This window comes from Podarcis liolepis (genome assembly GCF_965112155.1).
Source record: "Podarcis liolepis genome assembly, chromosome: 17".
Taxonomy (NCBI): Eukaryota; Metazoa; Chordata; class Lepidosauria; order Squamata; family Lacertidae; genus Podarcis; species Podarcis liolepis.
This window is the reverse complement of record NC_139571.1, coordinates 41,848,969-41,872,475: the sequence shown is the minus strand read 5'-3', so window position 1 is coordinate 41,872,475 and position 23,507 is coordinate 41,848,969. Positions and strand designations below refer to the sequence as shown.

Here is a 23,507-nt window from a genome sequence, read left to right as displayed (position 1 = left end):
CCGTGTGCTGCTCTGCTTCGCCAGAAGCGGCTTAGTCATGCTGGTCACATGACCTGGAAGCTGTACGCCGGCTCCCTCGGCCAATAAAGCGAGATGAGTGCCGCAACCCCAGAGTCGTCCATGACTGGACCTAACAGTCAGGGGTCCCTTTACCTTTAGGCATGGTTAGGAATGGATTTCTGGTTAGCCTGATAATGTATATAGGTTGTATTGTTTTTATTATCAGCTGTTAGTGAAAGAAATGGCACAGATGTGGCAATGACATCTTCTACTGCATGGCAAACCGTGTGTCCATGTATTTCTGTGTTTATGGCTTTTAGAAAAAACAACAATCCTGAGCTACAAAATTCAGCTTTACTAGCCCCCTTCCCCCAATCATGGTAGGAAACAGGATTAGAAAAGCAACAAGGAATGTTAATGGCTGTTGTCATCAGCTCAGTTACACATAATTCAAGAGAACACACATTTCAGTATTAAAACAGGTCTGACACTGAAATGAGTTGTGCAGTCATAATGACCTGGTTTGATTATTATTATTTTACAGTTAAAGAAATTTGCACCGATAAATATAGCTAACACTTACATGAAACCTGACTGGCTCACAAATGACCGTCTGCAAGTGAGCAAAGAGGACTCAGTTTGAGTGCAAGCTCAATTATTGCAAAAATCGCCACCATCTCTACTTAAGAGAAATACTCCCAACTGCAGATTTTGAGAGTACAGTACTAACTACGGTACAGTGGTACCTCACGTTACATACGCTTCAGGTTACAGACTAACCCATAAATAGTACCTTGGGTTAAGAACTTTGCTTCAGGATGAGAACAGAAATCTCGTGGTGGCAGCAGGAGGCCCCATTAGCTAAAGTGGTGCTTCAGGCTAAGAACAGTTTCAGGTTAAGAACGAACCCCCGGAACGAATCAAGTTCTTAACCTGAGGTACCACTGTATTCCACATTAAGCATTAAGGAATGGAACTATTCAGCCACTTTGTATTTTTTTCAGCTTGGTTATAAAATGACTGCTTCCTGTTTAGAAGCCGGGAGGTTGAAAAGGTCAGCCTGGGAAACTGAAACCTAGTTCTTAGTTACCAGAACCTGAAGAAAATGCAAATTTGCTACCTCAGATTTAGCTGCCTTAGTACACTACTCAGTGCAGGGAATTGAATGGGTGAGGAAGTACTGGTAATCCTACAAACACTTAATTGGAACTAAGTTGCAAAGTGTTAACTAACAGTTAATTTATTCACAGACACAGTTACAGACCCTGGAGCCCAGAGAGTCCGTCCTTCCTGCTGAAATTAGTCTTATAAGTAGTATTCTATTATTACAGTGCTTGTGTGATGTCCACAACTGCATCTGGATTGCAAATGGGTCCACAAACCCCAAAAGGTCATAACCACTCCTAGTGGTTCACCGATAAAACTGCTAGCATGTTTGCAAAGCTAAGCAGGGTCCAGTATGATTTCAAATCGGGACAGCATGTTGACTTTCCTGCATCGCAGGGGGTTGGACTATATGACCCTTGGGGTCCCTTCCAACTCTACAATTTTATGGTTCTATACAGAGGGCTGCTTGGAAGAGACAGCTAGGAAAAAGAGATTTCCACTTGGTGGCAGCTGTGAGGACCGTGCAGGAGCGGTTAAATTGTCTGGTTAGCAGCACTCTCTCTCTCTCTTGGCTACAACCCTTGCCGTATTAGGATGGAGGCTACAAATCTCCTAAACAATCGTTTTTTATATTACTGTATTTCACAAATGAAGCCAGTTTTCGATACCACCAGTTATCCATAGATCCCAGGGTGGCTGACAAGCAAGTACGTTAAAAACAGCAACGTACACTATAAAACATCAAAACAGGAGGAAAATTCTTTTTTATGTTAATTATTGTATAAGGATGAAAATATGATCTGTAAATATAAAACTGGGGACGGACGGACCCATAAACAGGATAAAATTAATTCTGTCAATGCGGCATGAACTCATGTATGTGTTTGATGGTGGAATGTTCTCCAAGCCCACCGTGTGTCCTGTGCACAACCCTTTTCTGACTCCTGAAGTCTCAGCGATACCCATACATCATAAAATGCAAACTATTCAGCCGTCTGCAACAATTTCTGATGAAGCGGAATCCCCCTTTTTTCATTAAAAGGGAACATGCTCATTTAATTAGAATGCTCAGTTGTCATACAGAAATACCACCTCACATTCCACACAATTACCTTGTATATTTAATTGGATGCAAGCTGTGACTATGTTCTCTCACTCAGCTTATTTGAAACGGCTTTAATTTAGTGTCGTGCTTTTGCAGCAGTCGGGATGGATGTGACAAGAGGGTGCCTTTTAAGTGGTGGACCAGGAAGGCTCCCTTGGTGCCAGCATAATCTTTTGGGCCAGGTGAAGATGTTTCACCCCTCATGAGCATTTCTTGTGTTAAGCCCTTGCTGTACTTCTTTCCATAATAAGGGTTTAGTCTCCATGCTTTCAAGTATTGAGAGCAGCACAGGGAAAGGAGAAAAGTTACCTTATGTTTGCATCACCTTCAGTGTTGAAGAAATATTCTACGTATTGAAATTTCATTTTGTAAAGTCACTTTGAGTCTCCTCTGCCCCCACCTCCTTTTTTTTTTTAAAGTCAGGGTAGTGGCATCCGTTGAATTTCCTGCTTCAGATACTGAAGTGTTGCGGTTTGTTTCTGTCTCCATCTATCCACACTGCAAAAAATTAATTTCAGTTCTACCTTTCTAGATAGTTTCTTTCAGAATCTGCCCACTGCTTTTACTAGTTTTTCAGTGAATCTGAATCTTGAAACAGCAGAGACGTATTTTCAGAACCTCTTAGAGGTTTGTTTTTAAATGAGAATCAACTGCATTTGCTTACCAGTTTAATGGGTCATGTAGGCATGTATCCATTAACATAGCCATGCTGTGTACCTTGTATCTAAACCAGAGTAAGCTACTGCAGTTTTATCTGGTGCACATCTTCCCATATGGTGTAATTATTCTCAAATAGGAAAGAACAGAGCAGAAAATAGTAGCAAGGCAAGGAATGTGGATGATTATATTATAGAAATGTGAAATTCAACCAGGGCCATTCCACCTCTCTCCTTTCTACAAACTTCACATGCTTTCTCATGTGTGAATATTTTCTTCATCCTCCCGCCTTTTTCAGCCAGTGTCTCATCTAAAACTTCCTCTGAGGTTAAGTATTTAGAGAATCGTTGGATCCACCACTTCAAAAATGTAAGAAGGCAGATGAAGCAACTATGAAAGCTGTAAGGTTTTGCAAGAGAAGTTATAGATTCAATTTTACAACGCCACTACCAAATAATTTATTTTCAAAACAAAAGTTGCGTGGTTTACTTCTAATGATTAAAAATCTGTATCATAATGGAGATTATGTAGTCCAGGTGATAATCAGGGTTCACACATCTTGTTCTTTCAAATGCAAGTGTACAAGTAGCATGAACTACAGGAGACACTGCTGATATGTCCTTCGGGTTTATTATTTTGTGAAAAAGCAGCAGCATCCTTACATCTCACATCATCCAGAAAAGAGAGACAAGACCGTCAGATTCCTAGCTAAGTAGCATTTATGATGCTTAACTTTGTAATAGCTGTAGGGCTTGAAACAGTGCCTTGCAGAAATTTCTACAGGGAATTCTGTAACTGTGTCACCACTGAAGGTGGACTCAAAGCGAGAAGACCTTAGAACACTGTATCTTTTCCTCCAAGCCACTCCAACACACATAACAGAAGGAATTGCTGAGAACTTGGCAGAGATCAGATTCAAACACGGTTCAGAGATCTCTTGGGAAAATGGCATTCACTGGGGGTGGGAGAGAAACCCTTGAAATCAAGAGTGGGGGGGGGAGAGATCTATGCTCATGTTCATAAATCAACTTTTCCACTGGACTGATGCTTAAATACACAGCACATTGCGACGAGAGTTTAGATTGCGCGTGTCCTTGCAAATACCATTGTAAAAAAATAGCAGAGGTGGGAGGAAACTCCTCTCTCTGATCTCTCCGAATAGGCTGCGTCAGCTCAGCATGTACGGCAAGCAGCATCTCATGAGGCTGGGAAACCAGAAAGGGCAGAGCTGCAGAGTCAGAGGTCTGGAGAAGACGGATAGGAATAATACGATCCATTTTCCTACAAAGAGAGATCGAGAGACAGAGATGACATGGCACAGTGAATACACATGTAAAACACAAATCAAATCTTCCTAAATCTTGCTGAATGAAAAATCTGTCTCAGAATTGGGCAATCTTCCCTTCCTTTCAAGGAACATTTTCTCCAAGGGAATCTGTGGAAGTGGACATGTCAGCCACGTGCAGGGCCACCACTCTGACTCTGAAGGTAGCCACCATCCCAAATGTTTCTCTCAAGGATCTTTAACCCCCCCCACCCCCTGCAAAAACTTCACTAACTCACACAAAGAGGGAAACCTTTTGAAAGAGTGGATCTACAGTCGTACCTTGGTTGTCGAACGCCTTGGTACTTGGGACGTTTTGGCTCCCGAACGCCGCAAACCTGGGAGTGTTCCAGTTCATGAATATTTTTTGGAAGCCGAATGTCCAGTGTGGCTTCCGATTGGCTGCAGGAAGCTCTTGCAGCCAATCAGAAGCCGTGCCTTGGTTTTCAAATTGTTCTGGGAGTCAAATCAACAGAAGTCCCACTGCCCTTCTGAGAAAAAACCACCCACCCATTATATATAAGTGTCTGGTGATTTCTCTTTCAGTGTATCTGAAGAAGTGTGCATGCACACGAAAGCTTATACCCAGAACAAAACTTAGTTGGTCTCTAAGGTGCTACTGGACATTTTTTATTTTTTTGTATTTTTTGTATTCTCATACAGTCATTCTCATGTTTGTAACAAAGGTAGTAATCTAAACATTGAAAAAAGTGTAATCTGCTGGGGGCTGGCTTATAAATCTTTCCCACACAAACTTTATGGTAGACTTGCCAAAAATCATGAGATTGTGAGTAAGGAAGCCCACAAACTTAGTTTAGGCAAACTTGGAAGGAAAGAACTAGGAGATGGAACAAGTTAAAGAGTGGGGGAAGATCTTCTCTTGGCGTACAACTTTAAGGAGTCTATTGCACAACACAAACCAGAAGCTAGGATTTTAGAGGACATGCGCCTTATAACAGAAGCCGTGATAAGCTGCTTCATGGCTATTGGGTGCTTTTCTCCTCCTCAGCCCCCAGTGTACTGCAGATCACGCTCTCTTCAACAATCTTTTGAAAGTGAGGACTTAGCTCAAGCTGATTTAAGTACCACATATGTCAAACATTTCATGATAAGCATTTCTCTTTGTTCCATATACCAGCTGCTGCCTGTGGACTTCTCAGAACTGCACAACACCTAAACCAATATTCACTTCAGTTTTACTAAGGTAGTGTAGCTAAAGCTCTTTCCGTTGGAGAAAATGCTTCAAGCCTTTCACAGATTCAGTCAGTTTCCAAGCTTTTTCTTGTTTCCAAAGCAATTCCCTCAGATTTCTTTTAAATCAGGTGGAAGGAAAGCTCCCCCCACCCCCACCCCCCGGTTTGCTGTATGCAGCTGCTTCCATACAGACTAGAAACAGAAGCAAACACTTAGTAGTGCCTGAAGCCACCTACCCTAGTATCATATTCAAGAACAAACGGGGGAAAGTCAATTTGTTCAGGTGGAATGGCTGCGAACAACTGTTGGAGGCTTTCCACGTGGTGGATTTTGTCCTTTAGTCCTGAGACTGTAAAGGTTGTGAAAAACCACGTTGAAACCTAATAGACAAGAATGGGAAATAAATGTTACCAGAAAAACTGTCAATAACTGCCCAGAGTCTCAATCTTAACAATCTAGCAATTCCTTCACCATTTCAGCAGACAAAGGCAAAAGTGTGTGCACAATTCAGATTGCTAGTTTAGCAATGTTAATATAGCATTCTGTAAGACTACTGTTGTTGTTGTTAGTAATTACTCACCCTTCACCCTAGGGGCAGGTATCTAAATGGCTTGGATGAAAAGCTTGAAAGAGCTAACCAATCCAAATGACAGTGGTCCTGATTCCTATCTTGCTACGTAATTAGTCAGCTCATGTTATAGAAGAAGCATGCAAAGGACTTGTACAAACTGATTATGCCCCATATTTTGGGATCCCACACATTCACTACAACCGAACCCACTACAATGTACAATTTCCCCGCTGAGTAGGACATACTTCACCTTTGAGCGAAACGTTGGATGGACAAAGTACAGGGCCTTCAGATTTTTTTTGTACCTAGGTTAACAACAAGAGCAGTAAACGTCTCAAGTTTTAAATGAACATTTGCAGAAATCAAACAAGTTCTTAGCAATCTGCTCCATGTAAAAAAGGGCACTTGTTTCAACCCGCAACTTATTAATGTATGTGCAGCACTGACCTGAATTGTTTCTGTGGGAAAGCTCTACAGAGACAATCAGTAGTCTCATGACAGCTGACATGCTTTTTTCATAAAGCCAAGGAAGCTTATTCTAGCAGCCCAAAGGTGCTGTGTCACACGAGTGACTGGGCATATTATGAAACTAAGCCTCCCGTACTCATTGAACACACTGTGTCTCCATGCCCACTCCCTTTTAAAATAGTTTCTTTGTGATGCTTTTTGATCCAAAAGGGAAGTAAGGAGAAAGGCTTTGGGGCCTTTCCGAGTTATACTTACTTGGCATCGACAATGTCAGAGAGTTTTTTTAGGAAATCGGAATCTAGGTGATTGTAGATATTAGTGAGCGTGTGGAAATACACAATGACATATTCCTTCATTACAATGTGGTCCATTACATGAATGAAGTACAAGAGTGCCTGGAGAAAGAGAAAAGTCACAAATGTCAGATTTCAGCAGAGGACTGCAGCACCCATCCTTGCATGAGTAATACGGCTAAAAGCAGAGCAAACTTTAGGGGGAGCGAGAAAAAAGTTCTTTTAAACTTTTTGAATATGCAGCACTTACATATGAGAACAGATTCTCTCAAGAAAGAAAAAAGTGAACGCTTCACAATAAATTCTTCCCCAACAAAAGATGCCATTCCTTTCTCACCCAAAACAAGTGGTGAGCTCACAAATCCTGAGTTATCATGAACAAAGTGGTAGGCTTGAATCAGAAGCTTCAATTCCCCCTTATTTATTTTATTTATTTATTGAATTCATATACTGGCCTATACCTGGAGGTCTCAGAAAGATCAAAATATACAAAATAAAAACAAAAACATTAACCCAATAACCCCCCCTCCCCCAAAAAGAGCCACATTTTAAAAGAGTATAGGATGTTGATCAGGTCAACCAAAGGTCTGGTTAAAAATGGAACATTTTGCCTGGTGCCTAAAGGTGTATAATGAAGGTGCCAGGCAAACTTCCCTGGGGAGAGCATTCCACAGACGGGGAGCCACTGCAGAGAAGGCCTGTTCTCGTGTTGCCACCCTCTGAACCTCTAGAGGAGGAGGCACATGAAGAAGGGCTTCAGAAGACGATCTCAGGGTCCGGGTAGCTTCATATGGAAAGAGGCGGTCCTTGAGGTATTGCAGTCGTGAGCTGTTTAAGGCTTTATATGTCAAAACCAGCACTTTGAATTGGGTCCAGAAACTAACTGGTAGCCAGTGCAGTCGGGCCAGGATTGGTGTAATATGCTCAAACTGTCTTGCTCCAGTGAGCAAACTGGCTGCTCAACTCTCACTAGCTGAAGTTTCCAAACCGTCTTCAGAGGCAGCCCTACATATAACGCAGCCTTAACCATGAAGTCTACTGGCCGGTCACTACCTGTGGAGAAATGCTTTGTATATGCCTGTTTACGTCTGCAAAAAGATCTGTCAACATACTAATGACAGCCAGTTCTATTACCCTTTCCCATCTAACTTAGGTGAAGTAATGGAAAGGCTGGTGGAATTGTACTCCCAGTTAAAGACCAGGTCCAGAGCTGCTGTTAGCCTGGCCTTATCGGATATGTTAATGTGTTTTGAATTGAAATGAATTGTCATGTGCTCTGGAAATCCTCTTAGGGATGAAGAGCAGGATATAAATGTACAAAAGAATAAATAAATCTGTATCCAAAGAGAAATTTACTATTTAATCACCAATAATTTTTATGTTTGTTAGGATCTCACCTTCTCCATGTCTATTAGAGTTACAGGAATATTCCTTCCAACCACTGCCATTACTGTACGACCACAGTTATCAACACCTACAAATAGAATGAAAATCAGAAACTTTTAAAGGTTTCTTTAACTTTAAAGTCCCCCACTTCTGTGAGCAGAAATATAGCTCAGCCTAAAATCTGGTAGTTCATAAACACATGGTTTTAGCAATGAGGGAGCAATACTATTAAATTAATTATTAGCTTTCACTTCATAGGGCACTGTTTCAAGGGCCACAGTTGTCTGGGACTGTATAGGTCATGGGTAGGCAAACTAAGGCCCAGGAGATGGATCCGGCCCAATCGCCTTCCAAATCCGGCTCGCAGATGGTCCGGGAATCAACATGTTTTTACATGAGTAGAATGTGTCCTTTTATTTAAAATGCATCTCTGGGTTATTTGTGGGGCCTGCCTGGTGTTTTTACATGAATAGAATGTGTGCTTTTATTTAAAATGCATCTCTGGGCTATTTGTGGGGCATAGGAATTTGTTCATTTCTTTTTTCAAAATATAGTCTGGACCCCCCACAAGGTCTGAGGGACAGTGGACCGGCCCCCTGCTGAAAAAGTTTGCTAACCCCTGGTATAGGTCATGCTCCTTGTTTTAAGCCCTTTTCAGGTCTATGACCATCCTCTACTGAAGGACTTGTGAGTTTCTTGTATGACTTTTTGCCAATCTTTGACTAAGTCAATTTATTTATGTGTACAAAATTAAAAATAATTTTCAAAGGCTGGATTCTCCTGTACAGTGTAGCATTAAGACATGGAGACTTCCTTTTATCACAGTATATCTTCATTGCAATATATTCAACAAGGAAGAGTTAAGGGGCAATTAGAATTTGCGACCTTGAACTCACCAGTTTGGTATAAAGCTTTAAGGGATGCAATATCAGACAGGTCTTCTGCTCTTGCTCGACAAAGCCAGCGATTGTAACTGGAAGGCAACCACATAAGGTTTCAGAACTTGGACTGATCTGGTTGTCATGTTTAGCTATCAAAGACCACCTCCAGAGACATATTATTAGACAAATACAGCAAACAAACCTGTCATACTTCTCACGTGATGTTATACGATGTCATAATCCAAAACGAAAACGCAAATGGAGCAGTGTGGGATTAAGTTGGAAATAATTAAACAAAAATAAGCAGCTGAGCTGCTGTCCTTCCCTTAAAAAGCACAGAAGCTATGTCTAAAGCTCCCAGCACAAGAGGAAAAATTCCCCACGTGCTTCTTAATCTGCTAAAATACACCATGCATAGTGTAGCAGCTCCCAGGCATATAGAACTGAAGTTCAAAACACAATGAATCACAATAGGAATAGTCATCTGCAATAACTTCTTACTTTCTCTGATGCTGCTTTTGTAGTGCTGCCTCTGAGAGCTGCCCTTGAAGGATAAGACGCCTCTGTTTATCAACATCTCCCTCCATGCGGGCAAAAGCATGGGAACCAATAAATGAAAAGTCTGCTTCCAGGCCTTCCTCATCAGAATTATCTGCAAAAGATGTGCAAGAACAATGAAGTAACTGTCCAAAGTAGAGCCACAATACAAGTCCAGTCCAGGAAAACAATGAGACTTATGGACAGGAGATAGAGAGAGATTATATTGCATTGCGTTATGAGTTCATCAGTATCTCTTTCTGCAAAGCAAGCAAGTGGATGAAGTGTGGCACTCAGAGTTTACCATAGGGCAAGCATCAAGTATGGCAGCTAGGCGTAATTGTTCAGAGCCAAAACAGAACACTGAACATGTGAGTGCACTTTCTTGAAGATAGGAGGCATTCTGTGAAGTCTTAGCCAAGCCTTAATTACAGAACTTGCATGTATATATTAAGAAAGCCTAGGGAAGATGGAACCTGGAAGCAGCCCAGCACTACCTTATGAAAGCTGACATTTGGATAGGACTGGAACCATCATGACAATGTGCTCCTAATCCAGAGATGGTCCGTTCCCTGATCCTCCACCAAAGCAATCAGGGCAGTTTCTGCTCCAAAGCCAGATTGGGATGGATATAAATAACTTCTGCCAGGAGGTTGATGAGCCACCAACTGCATCTGGACCAGACTTAATAATGGTATAATGGAATTTCCAGTCATGGAAATCTGATGAAGCTACTGTCATGGAAGAAGCAAGACTGCTCTTCTAAGACTTCATGGATAGCCTTTCACACACAGGTTTGTGCTGGTTTTTACTCACAAGGTTTCCAAGCTGAATGAATAGATCTCTGCCATGGATGTCTATTTCACATTTCTTTTTTAAAATCCACCTTCTGGTTTTTGTGTTGTTTTTAACCATTTTTAGTTGTTTCATTATTGTTTTGTACTTGATATGCGTTTGTGTGCATGCCTAAGGTGATGTATAAGAACAACAAGTGATGTATGTTCTGAGACTGCTCTCTTCCTCCTCTTCAGTGGTAACTGACTGGTGTCAGGCATATGGATCTTGATGGCGGAGAAGAGGTAAAGATCAAGAGGAGGTCAAGCCCTACATCTAAAGCTCCAGTCTCCCACCAAAAATCTAGCTCTATTGGCAAACAGGAGAGGAAAACTGGATGAGGACTCTGCCCACAGCAGTGAGGAGAGGAAATTCAGGCCAAGTTGTTCCTCTGAACACTGATGGAAGGAGTCACTTTTCATTAGATTAGTCAGCCTTCCTCTGACAAGGAATGACTAGGTCTGCTTTTATGGGGAAATAATAAAATGCTGTATTTCCAGGGGGTTTCCCCTCCACAGAAGATCTGAAAGCTTTAAGTGTGCTATACACTTACACAGATTCAGAGCCACAGAAAATTTGCTCCCAGGCATGAGAAGCCGAAACAGAGTCAAAGGGCAGGAGCTAATCCTATCTTATATCAGCTTCACAGACAATTCGCTTGACCTTGTTCTCACCCATTCAGCTACAAATGGAAAAGCAGTTATAGTTTGAATACCTATCTCTCCCCATGTCTTGAGGAAAACTACATTAGCTCTGTAGATGATGTCTATCCTAACTCTGCAGAAGGCTCTCTGGACACACTCTGCAAACTCACCCTCAGAAACACCTGGCTTTTCACTAATTCTGATCTGACGCTCTGGCACGACTGGCTCCCCTTCAGCATTGCCAATATCAACAGGAAGGAAAGGCAAGGACTTTTTCTCCTCTTCTAGAGACCTTGGGAAATACAGAGGCAGCAACTTCTGATAAGTATCCTGGAAAAAAGGGAAAGTTTGAGAATGCTTTAGATCTCTAGTTTTCAAGGCAAGTTGAAAATAGGTCACAAAGATAATTAAATGCCCCCTAGTATTCTTTTGCATGGTAGATCATGATAGCACCACACTGACTGGTTAGTCAAGATCTACAGTTCTCCCACATGCGGAACAAAGTTGCAACCTCCATCGTTTTTCTTTCAACATCTGACATATGCAGAAAGGTTAGGATGTAGAGAATAAGTTTTAATACAAGTTTGAAACAATAAATCTATTCACTTATCTCCATCCTATCCTTATGCCCTAATGCTAGGGATGGGGAACCTGTGGATTTGATGTGCAGTAGAGTCCAATAGATGGATCCCTACAAGCCTTTCATCCTTTTCTTATGCAGCAACATTTTGTGGAGGGCAGGTGCCAGAATTCTGCTTCCAGAGTGCAGCAGAATACTTGCTGTGGCAAGCAAAGTAAGCTTCACCCATCTATGAACAGCTGTGCTGTGTTCTGGAAGTGCTAAGAAGGGATCAACTTCAGGCCTTAACCCTTCCCCAAATTGCTTTGGAAGCACAGGTGTACCATAAACCTCCCACCTCCCTTTCTAGCTTCAAGCTGAAGTGCAGAGCCCAGGTTTGTGTCTCTGCTTCCAAGGAACATAGAGCACCTCACAAGCACAGAATCAAAGGAAGCTCCCCCTGCCATCTCCACCTCTGAGCTGGAGAGGGGTGTGTGAGTTTGTTGGCTTGGTTCCACCCTTTTGGAGCACTGGGAATGTGCCTTTAAGTGCAGAGCCAAATCAAAACCCCAGCTCTCCTGTCCAGCTCCAGCACTAGAGCTGTGGCAGTGAGTATGGGATAGCCCCAAACTTCATACTGCAGTTCAGAAAAGTGGCCTTGGGGGAGGAAATGAGTCCTGGCAGCCACACAGGGTAACTTTCAAGATTAGTACTTTGCACACGTAAATTGCACAGATGAGATGGAGGCTATTTAGAAGAACTGTGAAACTGCAACTTGGGAGTATGTTTGTCTCAAGGAATAAGAAGGTATTGATACCAAGTTTCTCGTGTACCTTTCAACGAGAAGTTAATCGAATCACTGGAGTGGAGAGCAGTAAATAGAGATCAAGGCACGAGGGTTTTGGGACTGGGTTAGCTCAGCAGCACAGCAATGCCTACAGACATAAACAGAGTACTTTACATACCTCTTCAAGTTCAGACACTGCAAACACCACTTTTTCAAGAGTTTCCCCGTGAACCTCTAAAAATCGCCGGACGGTTCCTGCAATGGGGGGGGGGGGGGAGGAAGAGGGAGAAATCAACAAAACGAGAAGAAACAGACACCCATGTTGATGGAAAATATAAGACTACCCTTTTCTATGCCATTATTTAATGTTTTTAATTGATCTAATTTAATTAGTTATTTTGCCCATCCTTGTTGACCACATATACTGTGGTGGTGTTTGGGTTTCCTGACAATAATAGCTTTGGGTTTGGGATTTCGTTTTCTCAGTCTCAATGAATGCCTTTCCCAGAAGAATGCTGTACATAGGAAAACAAGTACCTACAGCCCTTAGTGAAACTTGTGTGAAAGTCCTTTACAACTCCTTCATTTTACTTCACCACAAGGGCTGTTGTAAAACATTAGAATTGTTTTCTCTAATTGAAAAGAGTTGCACTTTTCAATGTAAGGACAGCCGGTTGCAACTTAGTCTTAAGGGAAGTGGAGCAGGGGATTGGAGAGCGCCTTTGCAGTCAGAATATTGCAATATAGTCCCCACTTCAGTAATTATGTTTTGAATTGGGCTGTAGGGAGTTCAACCACACATTACCATCTTTCTCAACCTACTTCAACATAGCACCACATCAAGACAGCTGTGCCGCCAACTGCAAATAAAGGCAGCCTGCATTCCTAGCAACCAAAAGGGGAAGTCACCTGCCTCACTGTTTTACTAGTTCCTCAAATTTCAACTTGCATATTCTTATAGTTTCTACACTATGACAACTTAAGTCATGGGTAGGCAAACTAAGGCCCGGAGGCCGTATCTGGCCAAATCGCCTTCTAAATCTGGCCCACGGATGGTCCGGGAATCAGCGTGTTTTTACATGAGTAGAATGTGTGCTTTTATTTAAAATGCATCTCTGGGTTATTTGTGGGGCATAGGACTTCATTCATTCCCCCCCCAAAAATATAGTCCAGTCCCCCACAAGGTCTGAGGGACAGTGGACTGGCCCCCTGCTGAAAAAGTTTGCTGACCCCTGACTTAAGTGAAAGCTTTGCAACTGAAGACCTAAGGTGGCTTAGATTAACATGTATTTCCCTATGAACCCTTTGCCACAACCCTCTAGTCCCAATATTCAACTGCAACTAAGCCTAAATATATATAACCAAAATAATCACAAATCCTGCTCTGTCGTTCTTAGCAAAGCACAATGCATGTAGATGAAGCTGTATATCCAGCAAAGATCCTTTCAAGGCTACTTACGCAGTGCTATGTGGGTAGCATCCACTAAAGGGTAACCTCGTTTCACCGTGTTTATCACACAGAATCCGACGGAGGACATCGCTTGCTCCCTGCAGCCAGAAGGAAAATGAAAAGCGTAAGCATCACAAGCAAATCAATGCAACTGATGTCATAGCAGGATCATGTCAGCTTATTCTGTGTGAATAGGCTGCATTTGTTGTAGTGGTCCAACAGTGGTCATTAAAATTACCGGAGCAACACCAAATTTGGAATCAAATAGTAAAAAGGATTCAGAGATGGCTTAATCCATAATAGGTGCCCATGACTAACATGATTGTGGATGTTTATACTTTTGCTTCATGCTGTGGATAGATTTTGCTCTCCAAAAGCTTTTAAGAGCGGGAAGAGATTCTATTGAAATTTTCACAAAACCCCCACTGCTCCTAATAGCTGTTATAACAGCTCTTGACAAAGGAGGTTTAAGTGTTTTCTGTATCATTGGATGTTTTATATTTGCTGGTTACTTCTTAAGACATGGTTTTCAGATCACAAGCAGGAGCTATAGTGTAATCTATGCCAAAAGATGTGAAGATTGGATCACATTTTACTGTTTCAAAGAGCATAAACAGTTTAGACAAAGATGATGTAGCCCTAGAGCTCGCCTAGGTTTACAACTGAGGAGGCTGTAACGCTGAAGGTCCCAGACCTCCCAACATGTAATTTTGCACACAAACCCATAGTTTTAGATGTGAGACACCTAACAAACCAATAGTCTGCACAGGGCAAGAAACACAGTGCTTGTGATCTTAACAAATTTTCAGACATCGGGCAAGACAAAAAACCACATAGAGCTGCCACCATTCACCACTATCCCACCTCACAAACATAAAATCCGCATGAAGACACCGTAGAAGTCTGCAAAACATGTCTGGGGTTATATCAGATAGGAGATGTGTTAAGCAGGTTAGCAATGGAAAAGATGGTGAAAAGGAAAAACTAGAATTTTTTAGTAAATGATGTCAGTTTGCATCCTTAATCTAATAGTCATTCTCTGAACTGATCCTCAGTTGCAATTTATTATGTTATTTATTTACAGACCACTTATAAACACCATCTCCAGCTCCTCAAAAGATTCCATCAACGGTGTCTGAAAAATTTCACACTTCACTTGGGAAGACAGGCGAACTAATGTCAGTGTACTGGAAGAAGCAAAGATAACCAGTGGCGAAGTGATGATTCTTCAACATCAACTTTGTCAGACTGGTCATGTTGTGTGGATGCCCGAGTATTGTCTTCCAAAGCCAACTACTCTATTCCAAACTCAAAAATGGAAAGCATAATGCTGGTGGTCAGCAAAAGAGGTTTAAAGACTATCTCAAGGCAAATCTAAAAAAAAAAAAGTAGTATAAGAAGAAGAAGAAGAGTTTGGATTTGATATCCCGCCTTTCACTCCCCTTCAGGAGTCTCAAAGCGGCTAACAATCTCCTTTCCCTTCCTCCCCCACAACAAACACTCTGTGAGGTGAGTGGGGCTGAGAGACTTCACAGAAGTGTGACTGGCCCAAGGTCACCCAGCAGCTGCATGTGGAGGAGCGGAGACGCGAACCCGGTTACCCAGATTACGTGACTACCGCTCTTAACCACTACACTACACCACACTGGCTCTAAAGACCAACAACTGGGAAACACTGGCCTGCGAGAGCGCCAGTTGGCGAACAGCCTTTACCAAAGGTGTCATGGGCTTTGAAGACACTCAAACTCAGGACGAAAGGGAGAAATGTGCTAAGAAGAAGGCATGCTAGGAAGGCACCCTCACCATGATCCACTCCCACCCGGAAACCTATGTCCCACTGTGGAAGGACGTGTGGATCCAGAATTGGCCTCCACAGTCACGTAGACTCACTGCTATAAGCCTGTTCATGGAAGACAATCTTACTCGGCTACGAGTGATCGCCAGAGAAGAATTTATACTTAACAAGTGCTTTTGTAATAATAGCAACAACAACAACAACAATAATGATACTTTTATTATTTATAACCTGCCCATCTGGCTGGGTTGCTCCAGCTACTCTGGGTGGCTTCGAACCCATATAAAAACATAAAACCGGGCTTTCCAATGCATTCTGTTCATTGGAATGGCATGTAGTGCTTCTCATCATCTACCCCCATTACTAAGCAACTAATATTGGAATTTGGGGAACCGAAGAATCTAAAGCACGTGGAAAATATATGTTTGGATGAGGAGAGCCAGGGGATTAGATGCTGACATGTATACTTTCACAAGCTATCCACGGTCTTCAAATAAAAACATCTTGAAGGTCCCACAGAGAAGTTAGGCTGGCCTCAACTAGAGCCAGGGCTTTTTTGGCTGTGGCTCCGATCTGGTGGAACACTCTGTCACAAGAGACCAGGGCCCTGCGGGACTTGACATCTTTCCGCAGGGCCTGCAAGACAGAGCTGTTCCACCAGGCCTTTGGCCAGGGCACTTCCTGACTCCCTCCCCCGGCAATCCTCACGGAGCTCTGGCCCAATGGTTGCCAGTGGCCTGAATTAATTAATTTTACAATGAATGATTTTAGAGTGTTGTTTATGTTATACTTTTATACTGTTTTATTGTTGTTAGCCGCCCTGAGCCCGGCTTCGGCTGGGGAGGGCGGGATATAAATAAAATTTATTATTATTATTATTATTATTATTATTATTATTATTATTATTATGTTACGGTATGATAGCTACGTTTATAAAACTTATTTCTTTACACTAGATATAGGTAGGTAGCTGTGTTAATCTGCCGTAGTCAAAACAAAATTAAAAAATTCCTTCCAGTAGCACCTTAGAGACCAACTAAGTTTGTTATTGGTATGAGCTTTCGTGTGCATGCACATTTCCTCAGATACCTTTACACTAGTTACACATTCCAAAATTTTACATGCACTGTTGCTGTGTTTGTGTTTGTGTATGTGTTTGTGTATGTGTGTTTCACAAGGTACTTGCCTGTCACAAGCAGACACATGCTTACTTTGCAAGTTGCAGAATGTTGCGATAGCAGCTGTACAGGGAGCTTTCTGCTGCTGTCCGGTATCGACTTTTGTATTTGGGACCCACAGTGTGAATGATGAAACGGGCAGCTAGATTAAATCCTTTTGTCAGCTTTGCTTCTCCTGTCCGGCAGCCTATAGGAAAACAAAGCAAAGCAGGATGAGCTAAGTAATATTGAAGCAATTGAAATATAAGGATTTTAGGCTTAGCATAGAGATCCTCTTTTATGGATGGATTTGGGAACACACAACAGCTTCCCATATTATATCCAAGCTTCCTGCCAAACCTAGGTAAGAGAAAAAGCAGCATGCACAGCTGTGTAGCTGGGTACTGAGAAGTCTCAGTTAGACATAGAGATAAGCCATGGTTTGTTGACAGAACAAGTCGGTACAAGCCTTGGGTTCACACAACCCTACACTAGTGCAGGTAGAGGGGGAGGCGGAAGAGGAATCTGGAAGCTTTTGCTTCCATTTTTATTTTTAACTACCTGCAACTAAGTTTTGTCGAAATCTGACAGACCAACTTTATAAGCAATGGTCTGAGGCTGACCTATTCTGGTAAATCACAACAAGTGTTGCAATATTTTATAAAGATCTGCCGTGAATGTTTTTCATGATTTATTCATATCATCACCTATTCATTCTTGAATCACTAATGGCCATTTTAAAGAAATTTATTGCCTTGCTTATTTTATGAGGAAGTTCAGCTGTGCAATTTGTAATTTGAAGAGGGGGTGGGGGAAGGGGGAGGAGGAGAGAGACATACTTTGAATTCAGAAGCTATTGTTGTAGGGGAAAGAGTTTGGTTAGCCCTGTAAAATGGTACAGTAGTACACACAACGCACGCAACAGTCGTTGATGTAGTTTATTTATAATTTACTCATGTTGTGGTTTTCTGTATGTAAACTCTTGGTACAGAATTGGGCTGCAAGTTTAATTCTTCCTCAGATATGTATTTTTTGTAACCTGAAACATTTATCAGTGACCAAATTCTCTGTTCAAAAAATCATCCCTCCAAATATTTGCTTCCATTACACCCAGTTGTGTTTTTATTAAATTAATTAGAAAGCTCAGTAAGAGGGCTGAGAATTAATTTCATATTTGTTGACAGTTGGAATAATTTTATACACAGCAAAGACAGCTCCATCCATCAAAGACCGGTATAATGAAGTAAGCAAATATGCATCAGTGACAAAATTAACTTAATATATCAGATTTAAAGAACAAAGTTAGAGACAAGATACCTTTTTGGTCTGCTGGAATAAATGGGTTCGTCACTATAGGGGTGATGGGCTAATTCCTGGTACAGCATACGATTGTGCAACGTTTTGAATTGCTTGTACTCTTGGTTACTTTGTAGAGTTATGTTTATCAGCTTCTAATTTTATTGTATTGTTACTTTTTATCACCTTTGTAGCTGATAAACTGAATTGTTACTATATAAGATAAATATATGAAAAAATAAAAAATAAAATAAAATATGCCAAACGTTTGTTTACTCTGTCTTATACATATGTAGCATGATCATTATGATAGACATGTTTTAACTTTACAGCATAGTTTGTTCATGGATTTTTTTTACTGTGAAATGAACTTTTCAAACCAAAGTGCAGTCCCCTTTTTGGTTCAAGGGGAACGTTTTGAAGTCAATTGGATTAACTTTACTATACTTACCTTTGAGCTTCTGTAGCTCAGCCCTCAGGTCAGGTCCTGCATGTGTGCAGATACTATCAGAAACTGGGTTCTTGTCCGTGAGAGACTCATTGCTGGTGTTCACTATGGCTGTGCAGTTCAGCAGTGCTACATCCCCCCTCCTGAGGAAAAATCACCACCATTCAGCAGGCGGCACAGAAGAAAATAGAAGCACAACACACACACAGGAAGCTCCTCAGAGCTGTTACATGATTATTGCTGCATGGCTATAAAAGAGAACATGCTTCATTAAGTTTTTCCCATCAGCTTTCTCCTGATATGTATTAAGAAGGCAGTAATAGAAGAATTTATATTTACGTCTCTGGGTGTCTGAGTGCTCATGTTAGTCATGGAGTGCACAGTATGCCAATTTATCACTTTTCAGGAATTGAATACAATGGAAAGACATAGCCTCATTTTCAATACAGTGGAACCTCGGTTTTCGAAAGTAATCCATTCTGGAAGACCGTTCGACTTTTGAAATGTTCAAAAGCCAGGGATCAATGGGCAGTCGGCAGAATCCATTGAAAAATGGATAAACGCACCTCAGAAGCCAATTACTTCTGGGTTTTCGATGTTCGGCTTCTCAATTGTTCGGCTTCTGAGATGTTCAAAAACTGAGGTTCCATTGTGCTTACAAGTTAAGAGTTATGTAACCGTACAAAGGGAAATTACAGAAGAGTTATTTGAACATCTTGCTCATGGAATTCAAAGGTTTAATACCAACTCTACACCAGGGATGGGGAATCTGTAGCCTTCCAGATGTTGTAGGGCAGAAACTCCTATCAGGCCTAGCAAGCGTGGTGAGTTGTCAGGAATGAAGGAACTGTAGTCCTAAAACATCTGGAGGGCCATAGGTTCCTCTACCTCTGCTTTGTGCTCATTATTAGTACAGACTATAGAGTTAAGAAGATTCGGGGCATTATACATCTATAGAACAGCAGAACTTTATATGCAAGTGATATCCACGTGACTTCATAACTGAATAGTTTTAAGAAGAGGCTTTCGCTACACTTGGTTCAGAATGCAGCAGCAAGGATGTTAACAGGCGCATGTCTATGGGATCATGTTACGCCTATCTTGCAACATCGCCAGTGACTGACAATCTGCTTCTGGGCACAATTCAAAGTACTGGTGATGACCTTTAAAGCCCTAAATGACTTAGACCTGGGGCTGCCTCCTCCTCCTATACCATTCATCCCACTCCCTAAAATCAAAAGCTGGAGCCTTTCTCTGCATCCCACATATGACAAGGCAAAGGTCATGGCTACAAGAGATACAGCCTTTTTCAGGGGCTGCACCAATATTGTCATCTCCAGTGAAGATGACTTCTTCTTTGGTCATTTTTAACCAGCTTGTAAATACTGTACATTTTTATTCTGGCAGGTTTATCCATTTATTTTTTATTAAACTTCTATGTGGTCTTTAGGGCAAAAATCTCATGAAGGGTGTACAATGAAGAAAATACATCAAATGAAAATGGGAAAAGTCTCATTATAAACAACCAGCAATGACTACAACCAGCAATGGATAATTGGTCCCAGTATTTGTTACCACACTTTAAACACCTAAGACCATTAGAAAAATCTCTCTCTTCAAAGCACATTTAAAATATAACAGAGGCGGGGCCTGCTTAACTTTTGGGTTGTATTCGAAAGCCAGGGGGCTACTGCAGAAAAGTCCTCTCATGCCTGCTAGCCAGATAGATTTAGCTGACAGACATCTCTACAGCACCTTGGACATAGATTTTAGGATTATCGCATATGGATATAGTGTTTTGCCTAAAGTCATTTTTACCCATTATCACTGCTGTTGCTGCTTTGAAATGGACTTTTAGTGTTGTGCTATTTTATTTGTTGCGCATTTTATTTATTTTTATTATTATAGCTATTTTAAATAATTGTACTGTAGTCTGATTTTAAATTCTTGTAAATAAGTACATGAGTATTAGAAGGGTGGAACAGAAACATTCATTTACTAAATGAAACAAATATGCTGAACTTACCAGTTAAAGCAAATCTACTGTATTTTTCGCCCCATAGGGCGCACCGGCCCATAGGGCGCACCTAGTTTTTTTTTTGGGGGGGGGGGAATAAAGAAATAAAGAGCTGCCCAAGGCTTGCGGATAGACCGGCTCCCAAGGCTTGCGGATAGCTTCCTGAAGCCTGGAGAGAGAGGGGTCGGTGCGCACCGACCCCTCTCGCTCTCCAGGCTTCAGCGAAAGCCTGCATTCGCCCCATAGGACACACACTCATTTCCCCTTCATTTTTGGAGGGGGAAAAGTGCGTCCTATAGGGCAAAAAATACGGTAATCAGTGTTCTACAAAAGTCAGTGCTCAGGGTGTTTTTTTATTAAACCCCCTCCCCCGTGAATATCAGCCAAAGTTTAAACCAAAAAATCATTGAGTCACATAATGCCTAAGCATTTTATGTTAAAGAATGCAATTATTTCAAAATCATGATGCACAAGCTTACCATAATATTATTTTTTCACTGATGTCTTTCCTATATGGGAAGGGTGAGCAAGCATCAACTTGAGTCTTTTCTTCTGGAACTGAAGAGTTCAACTGATCAGCCACATAAAGATCAGCCCAGCCTTGCAAACCATCAATATCCACAAAGTTGGAAGGAGCCCCCAAAGGATCCATGGAAGGGATCGGCAATCGGTTCAGTTTACTTCATAAGCACTCTACACTCCTACTTGAGTCCTGCTGGTATTCTGGACACACCACAATCAGACACTCGGGCTCTTTGTTAAAAACGGAGATGAAAGTTCCTGTGAAAAAGCACATCAGTAAATCATTGTGCTGTGTGAGCTTGAAAAAAACAGATGTGTGTGTGTTTTGACAAAAGATTCCTTCATAATAAAATTGTAAGAACCCGAAGGGCACTTCCTTAGAGAAACGCTCATTCAGGGATGCGCAGTTTTCCTCCCAAATGATGCCATTTCAGGAATACTATTTACTCCTAGACTAGTCTCCAAGAAGCCCTTTAGGTGTTGCTCTCACAGAAGCAGAAAATGTAGTCCAGAAGCAGGTTTGCTGCTTCAGATTGCAGGCAAGAGCCTGCATCATGGATGCTTTTGAATTCTGGTGCTGGAGGAGGCTCTTGAGAGTCCCATGGACTGCGAGAAGATCCAACCTCTCCATCCTTAAGGAAATCAGCCCTGAGGGCTCACTGGAAGGACAGATCCTGAAGCTGAGGTCCCAAGACTTTGGCCACCTCATGAGAAGAGTCCCTGGAAAAGACCCTGATGTTGGGAAAGATGGAGGGCACAAGGAGAAGGGGACGACAGAGGATGAGATGGTTGGACACTGTTCTCGAAGCTACAAACATGAGTCTGACCAAACTGCAGGAGGCAGTGGAAGGCAGAAGTGCCTGGCATGCTCTGGTCCAGGGGGTCACGAAGAGGCGGACACGACTAAACGACTAAACAACAACAACGATGGTCAAATGGGTGGAAATCTAAATAATAATAATAATAATAATTTATTATTTATACCCCGCCCATCTGGCTGGGTTTCCCCAGCCACTCTGGGCGGCTTCCAAAAGAATATTAAAATACTGTGATCTAAATGACTAAACAACAACAACAATCAGGCACTGAATTGCTGCCCTTCATCTATAGATCTCAGGGCAGTTCACAACACGAAAATAATAAATAATAATAATAATAATAATAATAATAATGTGTTTATGTTTATATTTATGCCTCTGTTTATGTTGTGAACCGCCCTGAGACCTGCGGTGTGCAGATTTATGAAATCACAAGGCTGGTGGCTGAGGAGGATAATGAAAGCGGCGCCCGGAAGAGCCCTCGCTGGGTTCCTGAGGTAACCGAGAGGGGCGTGAGGGGAGAAGAAGGAGCCGTTAGGAGGCCCAGTGGGGGGAGGGGAGGGGAGGGGACGCGACGCGGTGCTGACTGACTGACTGAGGGAAGAAGGCGGCGGCGGCCGCGCGCGGGGGACACTCACGGTCTCTGCTGCTGCTGCTTCCGCCGCCCGTCCAGGCCCGGCGCCGCTGGGAGCAGCCCTCCTTCCTCTCCCTCACGCGACGGGGGAACGAAACACAAGCCGCCGCCTCCTCCTTCCGGTCCACGCCCCGATCCGCCCCAAGCGCCACCTCGCCGCTCTTTGGCCTTGGAGGGAGGAGGGAAGGGAGGGAGGGAGGTTGACAGCGAGGAACGAGCCACGCTGAGGCGACCGCAGGGGCCACCCCAGGGTCATCTAGTCCGACCCCCTGCAAACGCGGGGGTCTCTCTCTCTGCGAAAGAAGCCCACCCGGGACGTTTCGTTTCCGAGCCAGAAGCCCCTTCTGAGGGGAAGGCGGGGGGCTCCATATTCAGCGTCGCTTTCGAGTTCAAAATGGGGGCGGGGTGGGAGTTTGACTCGCCTGCTCCTTCAAGGAGGACTTTATGGCTGTTTTTATTATTGGTTCTTCGCCGGCCTTGGCTGGGGAGGGCGGGGTATAAATAAAAATGTATTATTATTATTATTACTTGTCCTGAATTCTACCCCCCCCCCACCACAGGGTTCCTCTCGGACTTGCCTAATTTGTTGTTTTTTTAATAAATATTTTATTAAATTTTCTCAGTAAAGAAGTTCAAAGAAAAAAATACAAAAACAGAACGAAAAAAATAAGATTCAAAAACAGAAAAACACAAAGTCAAAATACAAACATTAAACACAAAAAAGTAAAAAACACATAAAAAGGAAAAAAAAGAACAAAACTCTCTCCTTTACAACTCCTCTTTAGTTAACCTATTTTCCTGACTTCCTCACGCCTCCCTTTTTTGTATCCCTTTTTTATCGGACTTGCCTTATTTGTGCCCCCCCCCCCAAAAGCCACGGCATCGCCTCGTATAGCACATAATGGCCCCCTGGAAGTGCAGCTTAGCCCCCACAACAGCCTGGCAGGGCAGTCCAAATCCCGTTGCAACACAGCAGGCTGGTAGAAGGCAGCTGGAAAGCAGCTGGAAGCCGGTTTCCCCCCC

At 42.4% G+C, this 23,507-nt stretch overlaps 1 protein-coding gene across 3 annotated transcripts; it reads right to left on the bottom strand.

Moving 5' to 3' along the window:
* Window positions 1–3,480: 3,480 nt before the first annotated feature.
* Window positions 3,481–22,575, bottom strand: GDAP2 (ganglioside induced differentiation associated protein 2). Of its 3 annotated transcripts, none has more exons than XM_083481861.1 (14): window positions 22,489–22,575; window positions 20,990–21,290; window positions 18,497–18,636; window positions 16,804–16,957; window positions 13,807–13,895; window positions 12,526–12,602; window positions 11,172–11,331; window positions 9,488–9,638; window positions 9,002–9,078; window positions 8,117–8,193; window positions 6,682–6,821; window positions 6,209–6,263; window positions 5,620–5,767; window positions 3,481–4,150 (listed from the first exon to the last, which is right to left on the bottom strand). In XM_083481861.1, the coding sequence occupies exons 2-14, from the start codon at window positions 21,160–21,162 to the stop codon at window positions 4,038–4,040; spliced, it is 1,554 nt and encodes a 517-aa protein (XP_083337987.1). In that variant the 5' UTR covers window positions 21,163–21,290; window positions 22,489–22,575; the 3' UTR covers window positions 3,481–4,037. The 3 variants fall into 3 exon arrangements, with proteins under 3 accessions (XP_083337987.1, XP_083337985.1, XP_083337986.1); XM_083481859.1 differs by having other exon boundaries at window positions 5,624–5,767; XM_083481860.1 differs by lacking the exons at window positions 18,497–18,636; window positions 20,990–21,290; window positions 22,489–22,575 and adding an exon at window positions 17,343–17,899 and having other exon boundaries at window positions 5,624–5,767; window positions 16,804–17,281.
* Between the last annotated feature and the right edge of the window lie 932 nt (window positions 22,576–23,507).

Coding starts and splice junctions, on each gene's coding strand:
- GDAP2 (XM_083481861.1), bottom strand. CDS start 21,162: ATGGATCCTTTGGGGGCTCCTTCCAACTTTGTGGATATTGATGGTTTG. Junction 18,637..20,989: donor AGTGAAAAAATAATATTATG/GTAAGCTTGTGC, acceptor ATTTTTCCTCAG/GAGGGGGGATGTAGCACTGC. Junction 11,332..12,525: donor CAGTGTCTGAACTTGAAGAG/GTATGTAAAGTA, acceptor CCTTTTTTCCAG/GATACTTATCAGAAGTTGCT.